General features: G+C 37.6%; 1 protein-coding gene across 1 annotated transcript in view; it reads right to left on the bottom strand.

Moving 5' to 3' along the window:
* Positions 1-13,372, bottom strand: part of LOC149702951 (uncharacterized) — a 91,803-nt gene extending 78,431 nt beyond the window's left edge. The window contains exons 1-2 of the mRNA XM_089867162.1: positions 12,150-13,372; positions 10,462-10,713 (exon numbers count right to left, since the gene is read on the bottom strand). Coding sequence (XP_089723288.1) covers positions 10,462-10,578 — 117 coding nt within the window. The 5' untranslated portion in view covers positions 10,579-10,713; positions 12,150-13,372. The remainder of the gene's footprint in view (positions 1-10,461; positions 10,714-12,149) is intronic.
* Between the last annotated feature and the right edge of the window lie 1,355 nt (positions 13,373-14,727).

The raw sequence follows: 14,727 nt of genomic DNA on the forward strand, positions 1-14,727 counted from the left end.
ATTCCACTATTTAAACATTTTTTCGTTAAATTATCACTTACTAATTGGTAATAGTTTAGAGAAAATTGACACCACACTGATCCAGATAATCTCCCAGTGAAATTTCGTTGGTAAATTAAGGTAAATTTTTCACACTTCTCCCTTAAATTTTTACGTTTTCACTTTATTTCAAAAATACTGTTCGACTTTAAATTACGCAGTAATTTTCCTGATTATAGAAACTCTTGTCTAGTAAGACTTAATTGATATAGGCAGAGACTAGGCCTAGTGTAATCGAATTTTAATCAGATGCAGCTATGGTGATGCCAATCCCCTTCCCCCGTTAATCTCACAACATATCGACATAAGATTGGGGAAATATTTCAAGCCCGTTTGCACTTAAAATGTTTGCATCGCCAACGCCAGGCACAGTGTAAAGAATTACTCTTAGTAACTCCCAATGTAATAAACTCCTGCTTAAACTAAAAACATATCCCTTTTGTTGAGATATTCATGATGTGAGGAAAAGGTCCCAAAATCCAACTTTTTCGAATCTTTTAAATTAAATAAAACCGGCGATAAACTTATATATATATATATATATACACACAGTATGGAACAGACCAACCGAACATTGATCTTGAGAAAAAAATCTGTATTTACAACTCGAGGGCTGTCTTTATAGGGCCCACTATTTTGACATTTTACCCGTGGGCCTGGATCTGTCATTGTTATTGCTAGCTCAAAACGCAATGTCATGAGTCTGTTATTTATCATACCGTTTATTTTCAGGTTACCAATGCGGCACAGCAATATTTTGCTCAAAATTAGCGCTCGTTTAATCTGTTCCACTCTGTAGATGTATAAAAGCAAACAGTATGCAAAACCGCGAGAAAAAGTTTCTAAATTTAATTTGCAACGTCGAGATAGAATATAAAATTCAGTTAGTATCTTTGTATATATGGTGAAACATGCTTAGAAACTCTATACCTTGAGATATGAAGAATAACAGTCCGCAAAGACTGTAGATAAAACCGCGTACGTTCTCGACTCAGCTGTACAAAGTTATACACTTTTCCCAAAAAGAAATGGAATGCAGTATTTCAGTGTACACCCAAAAAAAACCCAGAACGAAACTAATACCCAGAAGCTATATCGGTACCAAAAAGTGTATTAAAATCTATCCCAAAAGCTTATGGCGTTGCTTGTTTATACGTTTGACGGTGCATGAAATGGAGAAACCAGAAAAAACCCTGAGGAGAGCTTGCTTAGGGATATTTTCTGGGTTACTGCCTTGGAGGAGACCGGGATGGAGTAGTAACTACTATATTTATAACGTAACCTCTGTACACTCATCTACGGCAACGAATTCCTCCACATCGTCGACGTTTCGGTAGGGTCGAACGGTAAAGAAACGTCGACTATGCACCCTGTGTCTAGTTCTCATATAAATAATAATATAGGTGGGGTGGTGAAGTGGTTAGCTTTTTCGCCTCGCAGCAAGAGGGTCCCGGGTTCGATCCCGGACTGTGGCACCGGGTGAAAAACCTGGGAACAAAGACTTACGCGTAGAGTTTGCAAGTTCTCTCCCCACTTGTTAAAGGAGTTTTCCTCCGCGCTCTTACCCGGTTTCTCCTTTCCGTCAAAACTTGCCGAGGTTAATGGTAATAGTTAGTGTAGGGCGCTGTCGGTTAGCTGTGGCATAGGAGCTAGCCACCACCTCCCTATGCATTGAAATCGTGACCCATTGAAATATAGCCCATTGGGTGTTATGGACACGAAATAACGCTAGATTATTATTATAATACAATGGCGCTATGCGGCAGCACTTAACAATCGCCTAGCGAAGCGCAGGGGTGGCGTGCGCAAGGTATACTGGGAGATTTTTACTGCTGGTGATCGCCCATCACCATTTCGACTCCATCTCGCCTGATTCCTACCTGCTACAGCTTTAGGATATACACTACGATCATGCTTTGGCAACATCACTTTTTTTTACGCGTACCGCAACTTTGTAACCACCATCTATTTAGGGCCATTCGAAATCAGTATTTCTTCTCATTGAAAATATAGGCAGTCTCCCAGTTGGATTTGGAAAACCTAAACTCCAATCTCTTGGAAGGATATAGCATGCTACGAGACAAGACTGGAATGTTCCGTTTCAAGTTATTCCACAAAATAGTTTGAATAAAAAGTCACTATATTGATATACTTGTAACTTCTTGTGGCGATTTAAATGTACTTACAAAATATAGCGAAGACAAGAATATGTTGAAGGCCCAGTCAGCCTTGAGTAAGATCTTACGTTCTCGCAGGTCACCTCATTAATTTGGTTTCGCTTGCGTCGAAATGTTCTTTTCCGTGTTCAGACGTACCCCCAAGATTATAGACCTTTTCGACGCAAGAAAGGGGGTAGGCAACCCTCAGTATCGGGACGTACAAGATGGTTGATACATTGTCATCCGTCTCTGCGCACTCTCATCGTACAAAAAGACAACGGCGCAGGCGCCAAAAAGCGAGATGGAAGGCCACGTTTCACCCCTGTATCTTTCCCTTTTAGTTGCATTAAAATGGTCTATTCTAAAACTTTTTACTTATTGTCTGCTGAAGCATAGCTCACTGCATCATAAGGCATGATCGAGTGAGTTATTTCTAAGAAAAGGTGCTAACAAGGTGCTGCCATCTCGACACTACCCGACGAAAAACGAATATTTTCAAACTAAACCCTCGCCTAGCGACTTCACCGACTAGTCTGAGTGAAACTTTAATCTTCGATACGTTTTACTGCAGCCCAAAACGACATAACTGTGTCTACGACAATAAACCTGGGAAGAAGTTCTTTTAATACCAGAACTGGAAAAGTAAATAAGTTTCATCACGCATTAGAAATATACAGGGTGTTTGTGAAAGGTCCATCAATAATGAAAGGGCGTATTTATTGGGCCATTTTGAGTCGAAAATGTTCTATGACATTTTTCCGTTCGGGCCACTGTTTTCAAGTTATGATTGGAGTAATTTACGGATGACCCCTTAAATTTAATTAAGAAATTGAAAGACAGCGCTAATTTAATGAAGGGGTCATCCCTAAAATATTCAAATCATAACTCGAAAACCATGGCTCGGACGGCAAAATGTCATAGAACATTTTCGACTCAAAATGGCCCAATAAATACGCCCTTTCATTATTGATGGACTTTTCACAAACACCCTGTACAATAGGTCTACGTATAGACAATTCTACGGTTGGAGTCCGAGCACATTAAAAGCAAAGCGGTTAGAGGGTTCAGGGTTCTCTTGGGCTCCACTTAGAGTTGACCCTTTTCATTTTTGTCCATATTTAAGTTAAGAATTTGTTTAATTGTGTCCCGAATTGATCTTATTTGTAGTTCTCTCGAACACCAGTTTTAATGGCGCTTATAAAGCAAACTGACATTCAGAAGCTAGTAAACATTAAGATGGGCGTAATTTGGCATGATTACAGTACGAAAAGGTTAAACCAACCTAACCTTACTTGTAATAATCTATTTCGTATACACTTATATATCTGGGGCTGGGCGCAAGCTACAATTCAATATTCTAGGGACAACGCAATAACTTCATCATGGTAATGGCTGGAAAAGAGGACAAATCAGCCTCGTGGTAAGTTTTAAGCAATGCGAGAAAAGCAAGAAAACAACAACGCAAAGGTTTCGTGACTTCAACGAAAGGAAAATATTTCTAAATAAAGAATTTATATCAGACCTGAACCGGCCGGGACCTTGTCCCTTTTGCTTGCCACTATCGATTGCCATTAGTTTGGCAATGCAATGTGGTATAATTTTAAAATGAAAATTCTGAGAAGCGAAAACAATAGCACGGAATTTAGTAATTCCATTAATGTACTTGGGAAAATCAATCTTAATTTATAATATTTGTGAGAAAAATATTAGATTTCACTTCACTTCTGCGCCTAGCGGTTCGATATTGTAATGTTTACCGCGCCCAGTTAATTGTGTGTAAAAAAAGGCTTCCGGAGTTTCTCTCCCGAATAAATTAAAATTGATTTAATGGTTAAGAGGATAATTAATACAGGGTTCCTACGAAATTTCCAAAAACCCATTTTACATTATATTTCGAGTAATTCTGATTAATTTCCAGTTGTGATGGCAATGAGATTCGCCAGCTGAAGATACGTCCATTTTGCTGCACACCCAGCATCTATTTTCATATACGTAAACAGTGTTTTCCAAACGATGTATCATCGTGAGAGTTTTGGTTCAACTTTTTGATTTTCAATCAATATCTTAAAATGGGTTCACGGAGAAAACTTACAATGTTTTACTGATAAACCTCTATGTCACGAGGTAGTTTAAAGTCAATATTGGCTTACAAATAATTATTTTCGCTGTCTCTAAGAGTCTACATCTAGTGGCCTTATATTATATTTCCGTGTCTTCACTGATATCCACATTTGTATGAACCTTGGCAACAGTAGGGAACGCACGCGCCAGATTTGCATTTAATTAGCTAGAGCCAAGCTATAACCACTTTTCTTGAGCGTGCATTGCGTGGTTTTTCTTTATCGGGTTCGGAAAAAATCTCTCTCCAAAGGCTTAAGACTTAATTTCGACTTTTGACTTTTCCTTAATACCTCTTAAGTATAGTAGAATGTTTTTTATATTGATCAAAATTAAGGTTTGTTATGTAGCATTATTTTACATGCTCTATTGGAATAATGCAAGAATTTGAAATCTAGTGACGAAGTTACTTGTTTGTTAATAGAAACTACTAAGATTTTCCAGTGTATGTTTTTAAAGAAAAATAGCTTCTAAAAGTTAAGTCTTTCGCGTCGTACCATATAAAATCTGTGGTATCGTGGACGACTGACCCCCACCCCCTAAGATTTAATTTTTAAACTGGACCAGTCAACTTGCCCTGTGTCACCGCCTTATTTCCCACGCTGTCACTAGCTGAGTCATATAAAAAACCCACACTCCCCAAAATTTAAAATTTATAGGCGTTGAATGTTCACTTTCAACCTGAGATTTGGCTTAATTAATGGATAATTCTGTATTGATTTTAAGAGACTCCAAGATAATTTTTTTAAAGAAATAAAAAGTTTTTAAATTTTAGTGTCTGTATTCCTTTGAAGTCTTTATATTTTTCCAAGCAAATCTGGATTAAAATGAGAGAAATAAACCACGGATTGTTTGATTTTTTAAAGATATAAAAGTTTTTCAATTTTAGTGTCTGTATTCCTTTGAAGTCTTTATATTTTTCCAAGCAAATCTGGATTGAAATGAGAGAAATAAACTACGGATTGTTTGATATTGAAGTGGATTAATATTATTCTAATCACGCATCTCCTGTTGATACAAAACTATATCCAAGTTTAGTTTATAGACAAAATGTCAATACAAGCCAAGTATCATATATATCTAAAAGTACACAGTACCATAATATCCTGCATCTGAAATTAATAACTTACAGAAAGCCAAAGTATTCTGATGTTCTCGTTCAACAACAGTTAACAAAAACTACTTTCTCAGTTGCGAAGTTTAACATCATATAATATTCCGCCTTTAGTTTTGCTATTTTATCAAGTTAATTTGAGCAAAACTATATTAAGTTTTCATTAAATATACGAACTGTTCGCGCACTTCAAATTCCCTCGTCACCTACCAACCTACTCCTTAAATAAACTTACTTATCGCTATGATTAAATTCGGCAAACCTATTCAAACAGTTTGAATTTTTGACGTAGAATCGGAATTAATTTAATAAAGACCCGAATCGAGTAGCACCTGACAGCTAGCTATCTTACGTTCCTTAAACTGATGCGAAACAAATGAATCTCTTCCTCGTGGACATGATAAAAAAAAACTGGGAAAGCGAGGACGACTGCATAGGTTCAATATGTAGCCTGAGCATGTTTCTGATAAGTCTGCAATGAATTAAAGGGCTTGTTCTTTGGGTCATACCATATGAACATATGTTCCATAAGATTGTCACTGGTTACTGAGAGCTTGTCACGAAGTGACCTAAGTGAAACGTCATTGATTCTCGTAAGTCGTAAAGCGACGCCTGGTCAGGGCCTGTCAAAGGCTTAGTACAGACTAATTAAGATAGACTGCAAAACTGAGTGTAGTCAATGCCGTGTAGATGTTGTAGACCAACCAAATGTTCTTTGACACTTTAAACTCAGTTTAACACTAAGAACACACCCTATAATTTATGGCAGATTTATCAGAAACACCATGCATGTAAATTTATTATTTATAACAATTCGAACTCTTTCCCCATTTCATTTTTCATTTTCGTTAAAATAGTGAGTGCATGTTATTCAGTATTAAATAAGGCACGAAACTTTGATTAATTTTAATCTAGGATTAAAACCGAATCGAGAGAGTTAAAGTTAAATTAAGTAATTCACTTCTATAATCCTTAGAGATTAGTTTCTACCTAATTAGATACGATATTTATGACGATGTAAGTTTCAACAGGGATTGATTTAGTTTTAGAAGTAGGAATGGAGAACAGAGTAATCTGGGCGCGCGTCAAAGTCCCGGACCCCCTTCCCGGACGGGGGGGGGGAAGTATGAAAGAAGAGGCGGATCATAGCGACAGAGGTAAAAAGGAATTACGTATTTTTCGCCGTCCTCGTCAGCAACGTCATCAAAAAGTAGTTTCAGTGAGCCAATACGATAATTTAAACTTTTCGTTACGTGTTGGAGGGAGGGGCTCTATACTGGGCTATGAGTCAGACTGAAGTAAATACTAACAGTTCTCTATTCCTACTTCCAAAATTAAATCTACCCCTGATTTTACATTATGGTGTCCTTTATGTTACCATAGCAATGAAATTCATTGAAAAAACAATCAGATGATTTAGAGAACTTATCGAATATGTATGCAAATTCTGATGTAAATCGATTTGATAATGCCAATGTTGTCACGAAACGTTTTATACGATAAATAAAATCGTTTTCTTCTGTCTATTTCCTTGTCTATTTTGCAATAAGCCTCACTGACGGTTAACATATAACATATCTAACTTTCTCTTGGATTGAACTGATCGAACAGAAAGGTTCCATTGAGCAACTCGAGGTTCGACACCAAAATAAATTTGTAAATGTAGAATCTCATGGCCAATAGAAAGTGGGTATTTGTAGTCGATTATAGCAGACGTTTAAAATTCAGTATTCTTTTCATAATATATCAAAGGTGTGCACAAGTTCTGCAACTCAGACATGTGCAAAATGACAAAGTATATTTTGATAATTGCATAAAGTAACTTAAAAATTTATTCGTCAATATTTGTCAATAGGGCATAGGAACATAACAAATAAGTTGAAATGTTGCTTAATACGATTGGTTTAAAGTATACAGAGTGTTTCTGAGAAGTCTGGCTTAAATTAAGGAGGATGTTCTTTGGGAGTTTTCAGTCGAAAATGTAATATGACATTTTACCGTCCAAGAGACGTGTTATCGAGTTAAGATTAAATTAGAATTTTACGGATGACCCCTTAAATTTAATAAAGAAACTGAAAGACAATGATTTCTAATTTAATTAAGGGGTCATCCCTAAATTACTCAAATCATAACTCGAAAACAGTGACCCGGACGGCAAAATGTCATCAACACAAAATCGCCCAAAGAACATTTTCCTTAATGTATGACAGAAACACCTCCCGTATAAATTTATAAACGCGAGTTCGAATCGTACATAACCATTCAGAACGTATTTATATTTCATAGACTAAGACAAATCAATTTCTAGAAAAGAGGTGAATATTTGATCATGTTGACTAAACTCAAAATTCTCCCCTAAAACAAATATTTTCCTAGCTGGGATTTGTTATTTTCAAAGTATAACGATCATAATATAAAAAGACTTGTGGCGTTTTATGATCCTTATAAAGAGCAAACTACTAAACCCCATTATATTAAACGTAAGGCTACTTTACACGAGAAAACTTTAAGGATCTAAATATTATTGAAAGAAAAGCTTACCTTAATCAGATAACTTGAAAAATAATACCTCGTTACCATAGAAAAACGTCGCGACAAGCCTCAGTAGTTGACAACGATTAAGATTTCCATAAAAACAAAATTAATCTTGAAAAAACACGAGATTCGGACAGTCCACCGTAGAAGTTCTTATTTTTTTCACGGATAACCACGTGGGTGGAACTTTTGGGTATAAATTGTCTATCTACTACGAAAATACCGTGGATCTTAAATGGCCATCATAAAAACGTGCTTCAAAAGTTCAACTCTCAGACCTTTTCGTTGCACTGCTTACGAGTTATTTATTATATTTTTTTTTCTTTAAACTTAAACCAAGTAAAAAAATAAAATAATAAATAAAAATTCAAACTGTATATTACAGTTAAATTATTGATAAAGTAAACTTGGTTGTTTCTTTAAGCTATTTGGGGTGTCAAGTCTTACTCTTCTAGAGAACTACTAGTGGTAAAGAGAAAGAGAGAACTGCTGGGAGAGAGATCAAAATCGTATACCACTAGGGCGAAATACATACAATCGTATATGCATATACGAAGTTCTAGTAAGAGAGATAAGAAATTACGACATTCGCGCCGCCATTTGTCCAGGCGGCGTTCATTCTCGTAACTATATACGAAAGTTGTACTACTGGACCGGTCCGGTGGGCCCATGCAGGCAAATTGCTTACAAATGGCAAATACACTGATTGCGGATTTTGCACCGTCAAGGGTAGGGGTTTAAAAGTTCAAACGTAATCATTTTAGCACTATCAAGGGTATGGAGTTCGAAGTTCACGCGTAGTAATTTTAGCAATGTCAATGGTCGGGCTTTACAAGATCACGGGTATGACGAGGGTGGGGCTTCCAAGGTTAATAGTAGTAATTTTGGCACTGTCAAGGGTAGGGCTCTCAAATTTTACGCGTAATCATTACAGCACTGTCAAGGGTAGGGTTCTAATAGTTTAAGAGTAATAATTTTAGCTTGTTTACAAGCAGCCTCGAAGTGTAATCAATTGTATATGCTAGGAACCATTTCTATTTTACAAACTGTGCAAGAAATCCTTGGTATCGGGGCATACATATGGTTGACTAGCCGTTACCCGCGGCGTCGCTCGCGTGTAATAAGAACTTCCATCTAAAATGATATAAAGAATGTGTAGATTTTACTGATGACTAATATTTTTGTAGCACCCTAGGAGCGAAGGCACTCGGCACAGTCCGTCAGCCCGTCGGGATATTTTTTATTACTTTTCACGCGGACATTATTCCATAAAGAAGGGTTTTTAAGTTTTTGGCCGCCATTTAAAAAGATGGCGACAAATCGAACCCAAAAGACCTTTCAGCCCGTCTATAGGTTAAAGGAAACCATTGTACTAAATATTTGTGAAATCGGTTGAAACGTGCGGACTTTATTGCATAGAGAATATTTTCTTACATTTCTGGGCGCCATTTTAAAAGATGGCGAAAAATCGAACCGGAAAGACCATTCAGCCCGTCTTATGGTTAAAGCAAACCAGTGTACTAAATATTTGTGAAATTGGTTGAAACGTGCGGACTTTGTTGCATAGAGAAGAGTTTTTACATTTCTGGGCGCCATTTTTTAAGATGGCGGCGGATTGGAAAAATCTTTCTTAGTACGCGCCTACTACATATGAGTAACGTTCCTGCAAATTTTCAGCCTGCTAGGGCAAGCGGTTTGGGCTGGGCGTTGATTATCAGTCAGTCAGTCAGGACTTTGATTTATATAGATATAGATATATTGCTGTCTCTGCACTCTCCCATGACACAAAAGGTCTACAACGCAGGTGCCAAAATGCAAGACGGAAGGCACAGTTTTACCGCCAAGAATTTCCCTTTCTGTTCCATCGAAATTATCTAGCTTTGCGGCTATTGAGCATAATACCTTGGGCTTGCATTGGCTTTTTACACCAAGCAGAAACCTGAACCATAGGCGTAGTAGGTGGTATGACCTCAACTTAACTATTATTTCTCTACTCTACTCCGTTTGCCCCGAGACCATGGTTTCACCAAACATCCTACTTATAACGGAATATTACTTTAATTTATACTAGGCCTACGGCTGAAAAAAAACTCTTAATCTACGTAAGTTCTAGGCAACATTTTGCGACTAAAAAATTTGTATATACCCCCCAAAAAAGAGACAAAATTGGATTTCTATCAGATCTTTGCTCAGAAAAAAAAACACGTAACAAAAACCTCGTCTCAGTACCCCAAGCAAAATTAATCAAAAATAAAAGGGTGAAAACTTTAAAGAATTCGCTCTGTTCTGCCACGCTTCCAACCCTATCTCTCCCAAGAAAAAACCCATATCTTCCTCCTAGGGCATACCAAAGCGTAATTCCCTATATTGACTTTGAACCGCGTTGTCCTAAGACAATGTATATGTAGAACTTCGTCTATATCTCTTTTTCAACCAACTCGCGGAACAAAAAAGTCGCAAATAAAAAATGCACGCGTAAAGATTGCCAAGGCTTACCGTTACTGTAGATTCTAAGGTGATTCTTGGTACTGCTAAGTAAATTTCACCACTTCCATGATTAAGTCCGGTACAGTTTCCGTCATCATTGGCTCCCATCGTCCTCGTCTCCCACATTGGATAAACACAAAAGTTTCCTCTCTCTCAAAACCTTCAAACTTGGCTCTTCCGGCCAGCGATAGTGTTTTGACCTCGGCGTTTAGTTTGACTCCGAACCCCTGACTACCGACTCTATAGTCTGGGTATTTCAACCTAGATTAAATTAAAAAAAGAAACTCTTTCTTAGCATAACATCATATTTGAGACTGCCCCTATCCCCCACTCGGCTTTAAACTGACGTTAATCGTGTTTTGTCAGCGCTTTTTTATCTCTTACATTGCCAATAATAATGCCACTCTTTTTAACCGCTTGGGAAAAGGTCTATTTTAAAGTCTATTTCACGTAGGTCTTTAATTTTTTAAGCGAAATTATTGTAATTTTGTCGTTTTACAAAGTTGAAAAGATACAATTTTGGACATACGGTAGCCCCAGCTTGAAGGAAAGATTCATGGAGTGAAAACCACCACGTTGTCTCTGTACCTCCACCTACGGAACGACACCGAAGTCCACCCAGTATTTTCAGCGTTTAGGTAGGGTCGTATGGTACGGAAACGTAAAGGATGACTCCTGGGTCTTAAAAATAGAAGCTAGCTCTCATACAAATACAATGGCGCTACGCAGCAGCACTTAACAATCGCCTACCGAAGGGTAGGGGCGTGCGCTAGGTACACTGGGAGAGTTTCTGTGCCGCAGGCCGCCTATGATGATTTCCACTCCATATTACCTCGTTCTTCCTGGTTCCAGAAATAATAAGCCAAAAAACTAGTTCATTAATTCGTGGGACCACTTTTTTAATTCAAACCCCGAGCTGCACTCACTGGTCCCAAAGAATACTTTAATAATTCCAACTTAAATACATACTCCTGATACAAAGGATCGCGATCTATCGTAAATCTGTTTTTATACTTCTTTTAATGACACAACCCGAATATAAGAATTACATCTTGGAGGAGCGAAGTTGATTCTGGAGTGTAAAGTTAGGGGTCATCCTTGGGCTTCAGGCAGTGCTGCCACCTCTCGGTGGATATATTTTAGTGTAAATAAAAGTTCTTGTTGCTATAACAAGGTGGCACCTAAAGCTTATGGCCAACCGAAAGTTGGGGTACCCATAGCTCCATGCAAGAGAATGGCTCTTCCGCGTTAGCGACCAAGAGTATTCTACTCCAGAAACTAACTTACCTCCTCCAAGATTACATTCCATCGCGAACCCTGCAAAGATTTCTACACTACAGACCTCCCTTCCTACGTTTTATCGCCTTGTCGAGTCATATGACACAAGCAAAATACGAACTGACAAAGTTCATTAAATACTCAGTTCAACCCGCCAGTTTTAGACAAAATGGCCGACAGAAAAAGGACAAAGGTTATATTATTAGGAGATTTGAAATAGGCCAACACAAATTAAAATATCCATATGGAGAGCCGCTTAAACCGACATATTTATGCTAAAATTCTGTTTAATGGAATTTAACAGAATACTACTCAGCTACGACCAATTCATACTCAACCATAATCATTTAACTGTATGCAAGAACTTACAAAAATACTTTCAAATCAAAAATTATCAATTTAAGCCTTGGTTTACTCACCTTCAACTTCCTGGGCGCTTCCTCGATTAGAGTACGGTAGCTTTGGCGATTTAACTCTTTTGGCTTTTCGTTCGATTTAAAAAAATGAATGTCAAATAGAAAAATTTAAGACCCTCCTCCGCTATAAGTCGACTTTGAGCTCTGGTAAAAAACGCAAACCGCAAAAACGCGAGAACGAAATGTTTGCATTATGTATGTATCCCGCATATTTTTCAAAAGCCGTCGCTAGGAGAAACTATCGTACAACGCGACAAAACTTATTTTTGGCGCGACCGCTGAAAAAAACTCAGCACGCGTCCTCAAACGCTAAAACCGAAACGAAAACTTTACAACTGGAGCGGAGCGCATCAGTGCTGCCTCCCATTGATCGTTTTATTATACCTTACTTCTTTGCGGGGAACATTGGGGAAAGGTACAGTTGCTGTAGGGGAGCGATGAGTCGATGACAATATAAACCGAGTTGTAATAGCACTTTCAATTTTCTTGATTCACTCTTTTGAAACAGTAGTTAAGGCTATCATGTTGAAATGAACTGAACTAATGCATTTTTGGTGCGATTTACAAGTTTCTTTGGTACATGGGACTCCCTGTGAGCCAGTGGTACATTAAAAAACTTTAACTGTCGTTATAGGGGAAGTACCCATCGCCCCAATTTTTTCACATGTACCTAGTTCGTACTACACCCTTCCTAAAATTATTTTTTCAAGGTGACCTGTGAATTTTTTTGGGTGTCACGGGCTCCCTGGAACCCCATGTTTACAAGTAGTCTGATCGTGGAATAAGTCTTTGATTATTTATGCAGTTTTCAAATGAATTTCCACCTTGAGATGTCACCTCTCATAAATCTCGACTTACGATGTCGATGGAGAAAAAAGACTCTTCTAGACTTGGCCTAGATGATCAGCTTTGGGCAGTAGAAGTCGCAAACTCCGTTCGAGTAAATGGTGGACAAAATATTAACTCTTAAACTATCGGGAAACTCCGAAATCGCAAAGGACGTACTATATAATTAAAACGATAAACAAGGTGGTCAAATCCAGTATTATTAAATCCAGTTGATCAGATATTTGAAGGTGTTTGTTCCAATGAGATTGATGCTGTACAATGTTGCCATCATCCATGCCATTGTGAGTCAAGAGATTGCAAAAATAAAGACTAGAAGTTCAGTTTCAATCAGTACTCGACCAACTTGATTGGCACTTAAGCCATGCTCACACTTGTCACTTTCAAGCAGTTTTCGGAAGGTTTTGAAAGGTCAAAATGAAAAATTTGGCTATACACCATAGAAATATTTCAAGAGAAAATGCCAGATTCGACCTTCCCAAAACGGTTGAAAACGGTAGCCAAATGTCAAGTGTGTACGTAGCTATACGCGCCGAGGATTGAGAGGTAAAGTAGCAAGCAGCGCCTCTAGCGGATTGAATTGAAAACTCTTGGCGGGAAATTCGCGAATGTTAGATTGGCAATTTAAAGATGGGGAGCGCTACAATTGTAAAATACGTCGGATTTTTAGCATTAGAAGGTTTACAAAATTATTTTAGGGATTCTACTCTTCGAATAGTCTAAAATCTAATAAAAAATTAACATATTTTTAACGTAAAGAGATACTAGTAAACTAAACGAAATACCGTAGTCACTGGAGAGTGTACAAGGGAAACTTCTGTAACCAAGCAAGTTTATGATATTACCATCTATGTAAGTGTTCGAATTAAATAAATATGTTTATGTTGTGAGTTAATTAAATTAACTAGCAAGTGATTCTAGACAGACACATTTTTGAGGTTAACTGTACTGTACCTGTACATTTAATTTGGGAATTTGGGTGCTGGGATTAGATAAGATAGTCTAAAAAGTTACTTTTTCTCTTTAAGCGCGTTAATCCATTCATTTATTTTAACGCAATGAATTCTAGAATTTCGAAAATTGTTAAAATTTCACCCTTTCTGGGAAATTTCAGTAATAATTCCTACAGCTAACTACACAAGAAGCCTATGGCTTCATTTAAAGACGCGGTCATTTTCCCGCCAATTTGTTCTTCTAAAATCCGCTAGGTGGCGAACGCGGCGCCTCGCTCGGCGCGTATAGAGGACATGAAAATAACTAAGTGAAGTTTAAGCTGAGGGAGGGGGGTGGAAATAAATTTGATTTTGCCAAATCAGTGTTGCCAGTATATTTTTTAGTGAATAGAAAAATTCTAGAACTTCAGGCTTTGAAACTGAAACTGGCAAACTTGTTATTCAGCTAATGTTGGGAAAGAAGAGTAATAAATAACCCCAGTCCTTGTCCTTCTATTGACAGTAAACTTCATAAACTATTACTACAACTCTCTCAAAACCAATAATTTAATAACTATGTATAGTTACCAATGCCATGAGATGTGCCTAAAAAGATTAGTATAATAAAAAGCATCAACCGGAATCGGTCGAAGAGAGGCGGGGTTTGTAATGGACAATACAAGAATACAAGAATGTAGTAGAGGGGGGGGGACTATCTAATACGAGTTCGCATCCTAAATATTAAAGAGTCGCGTTATGTACGGCTAACGTCCATAAGGCTAACGACACTAATACGACTTCTG

The sequence above is a fragment of the Phalangium opilio genome, unplaced genomic scaffold (assembly GCF_054372755.1).
Source record: "Phalangium opilio isolate 3A_F unplaced genomic scaffold, DU_Popi_V2 ptg000017l_1, whole genome shotgun sequence".
Lineage (NCBI taxonomy): Eukaryota > Metazoa > Arthropoda > Arachnida > Opiliones > Phalangiidae > Phalangium > Phalangium opilio.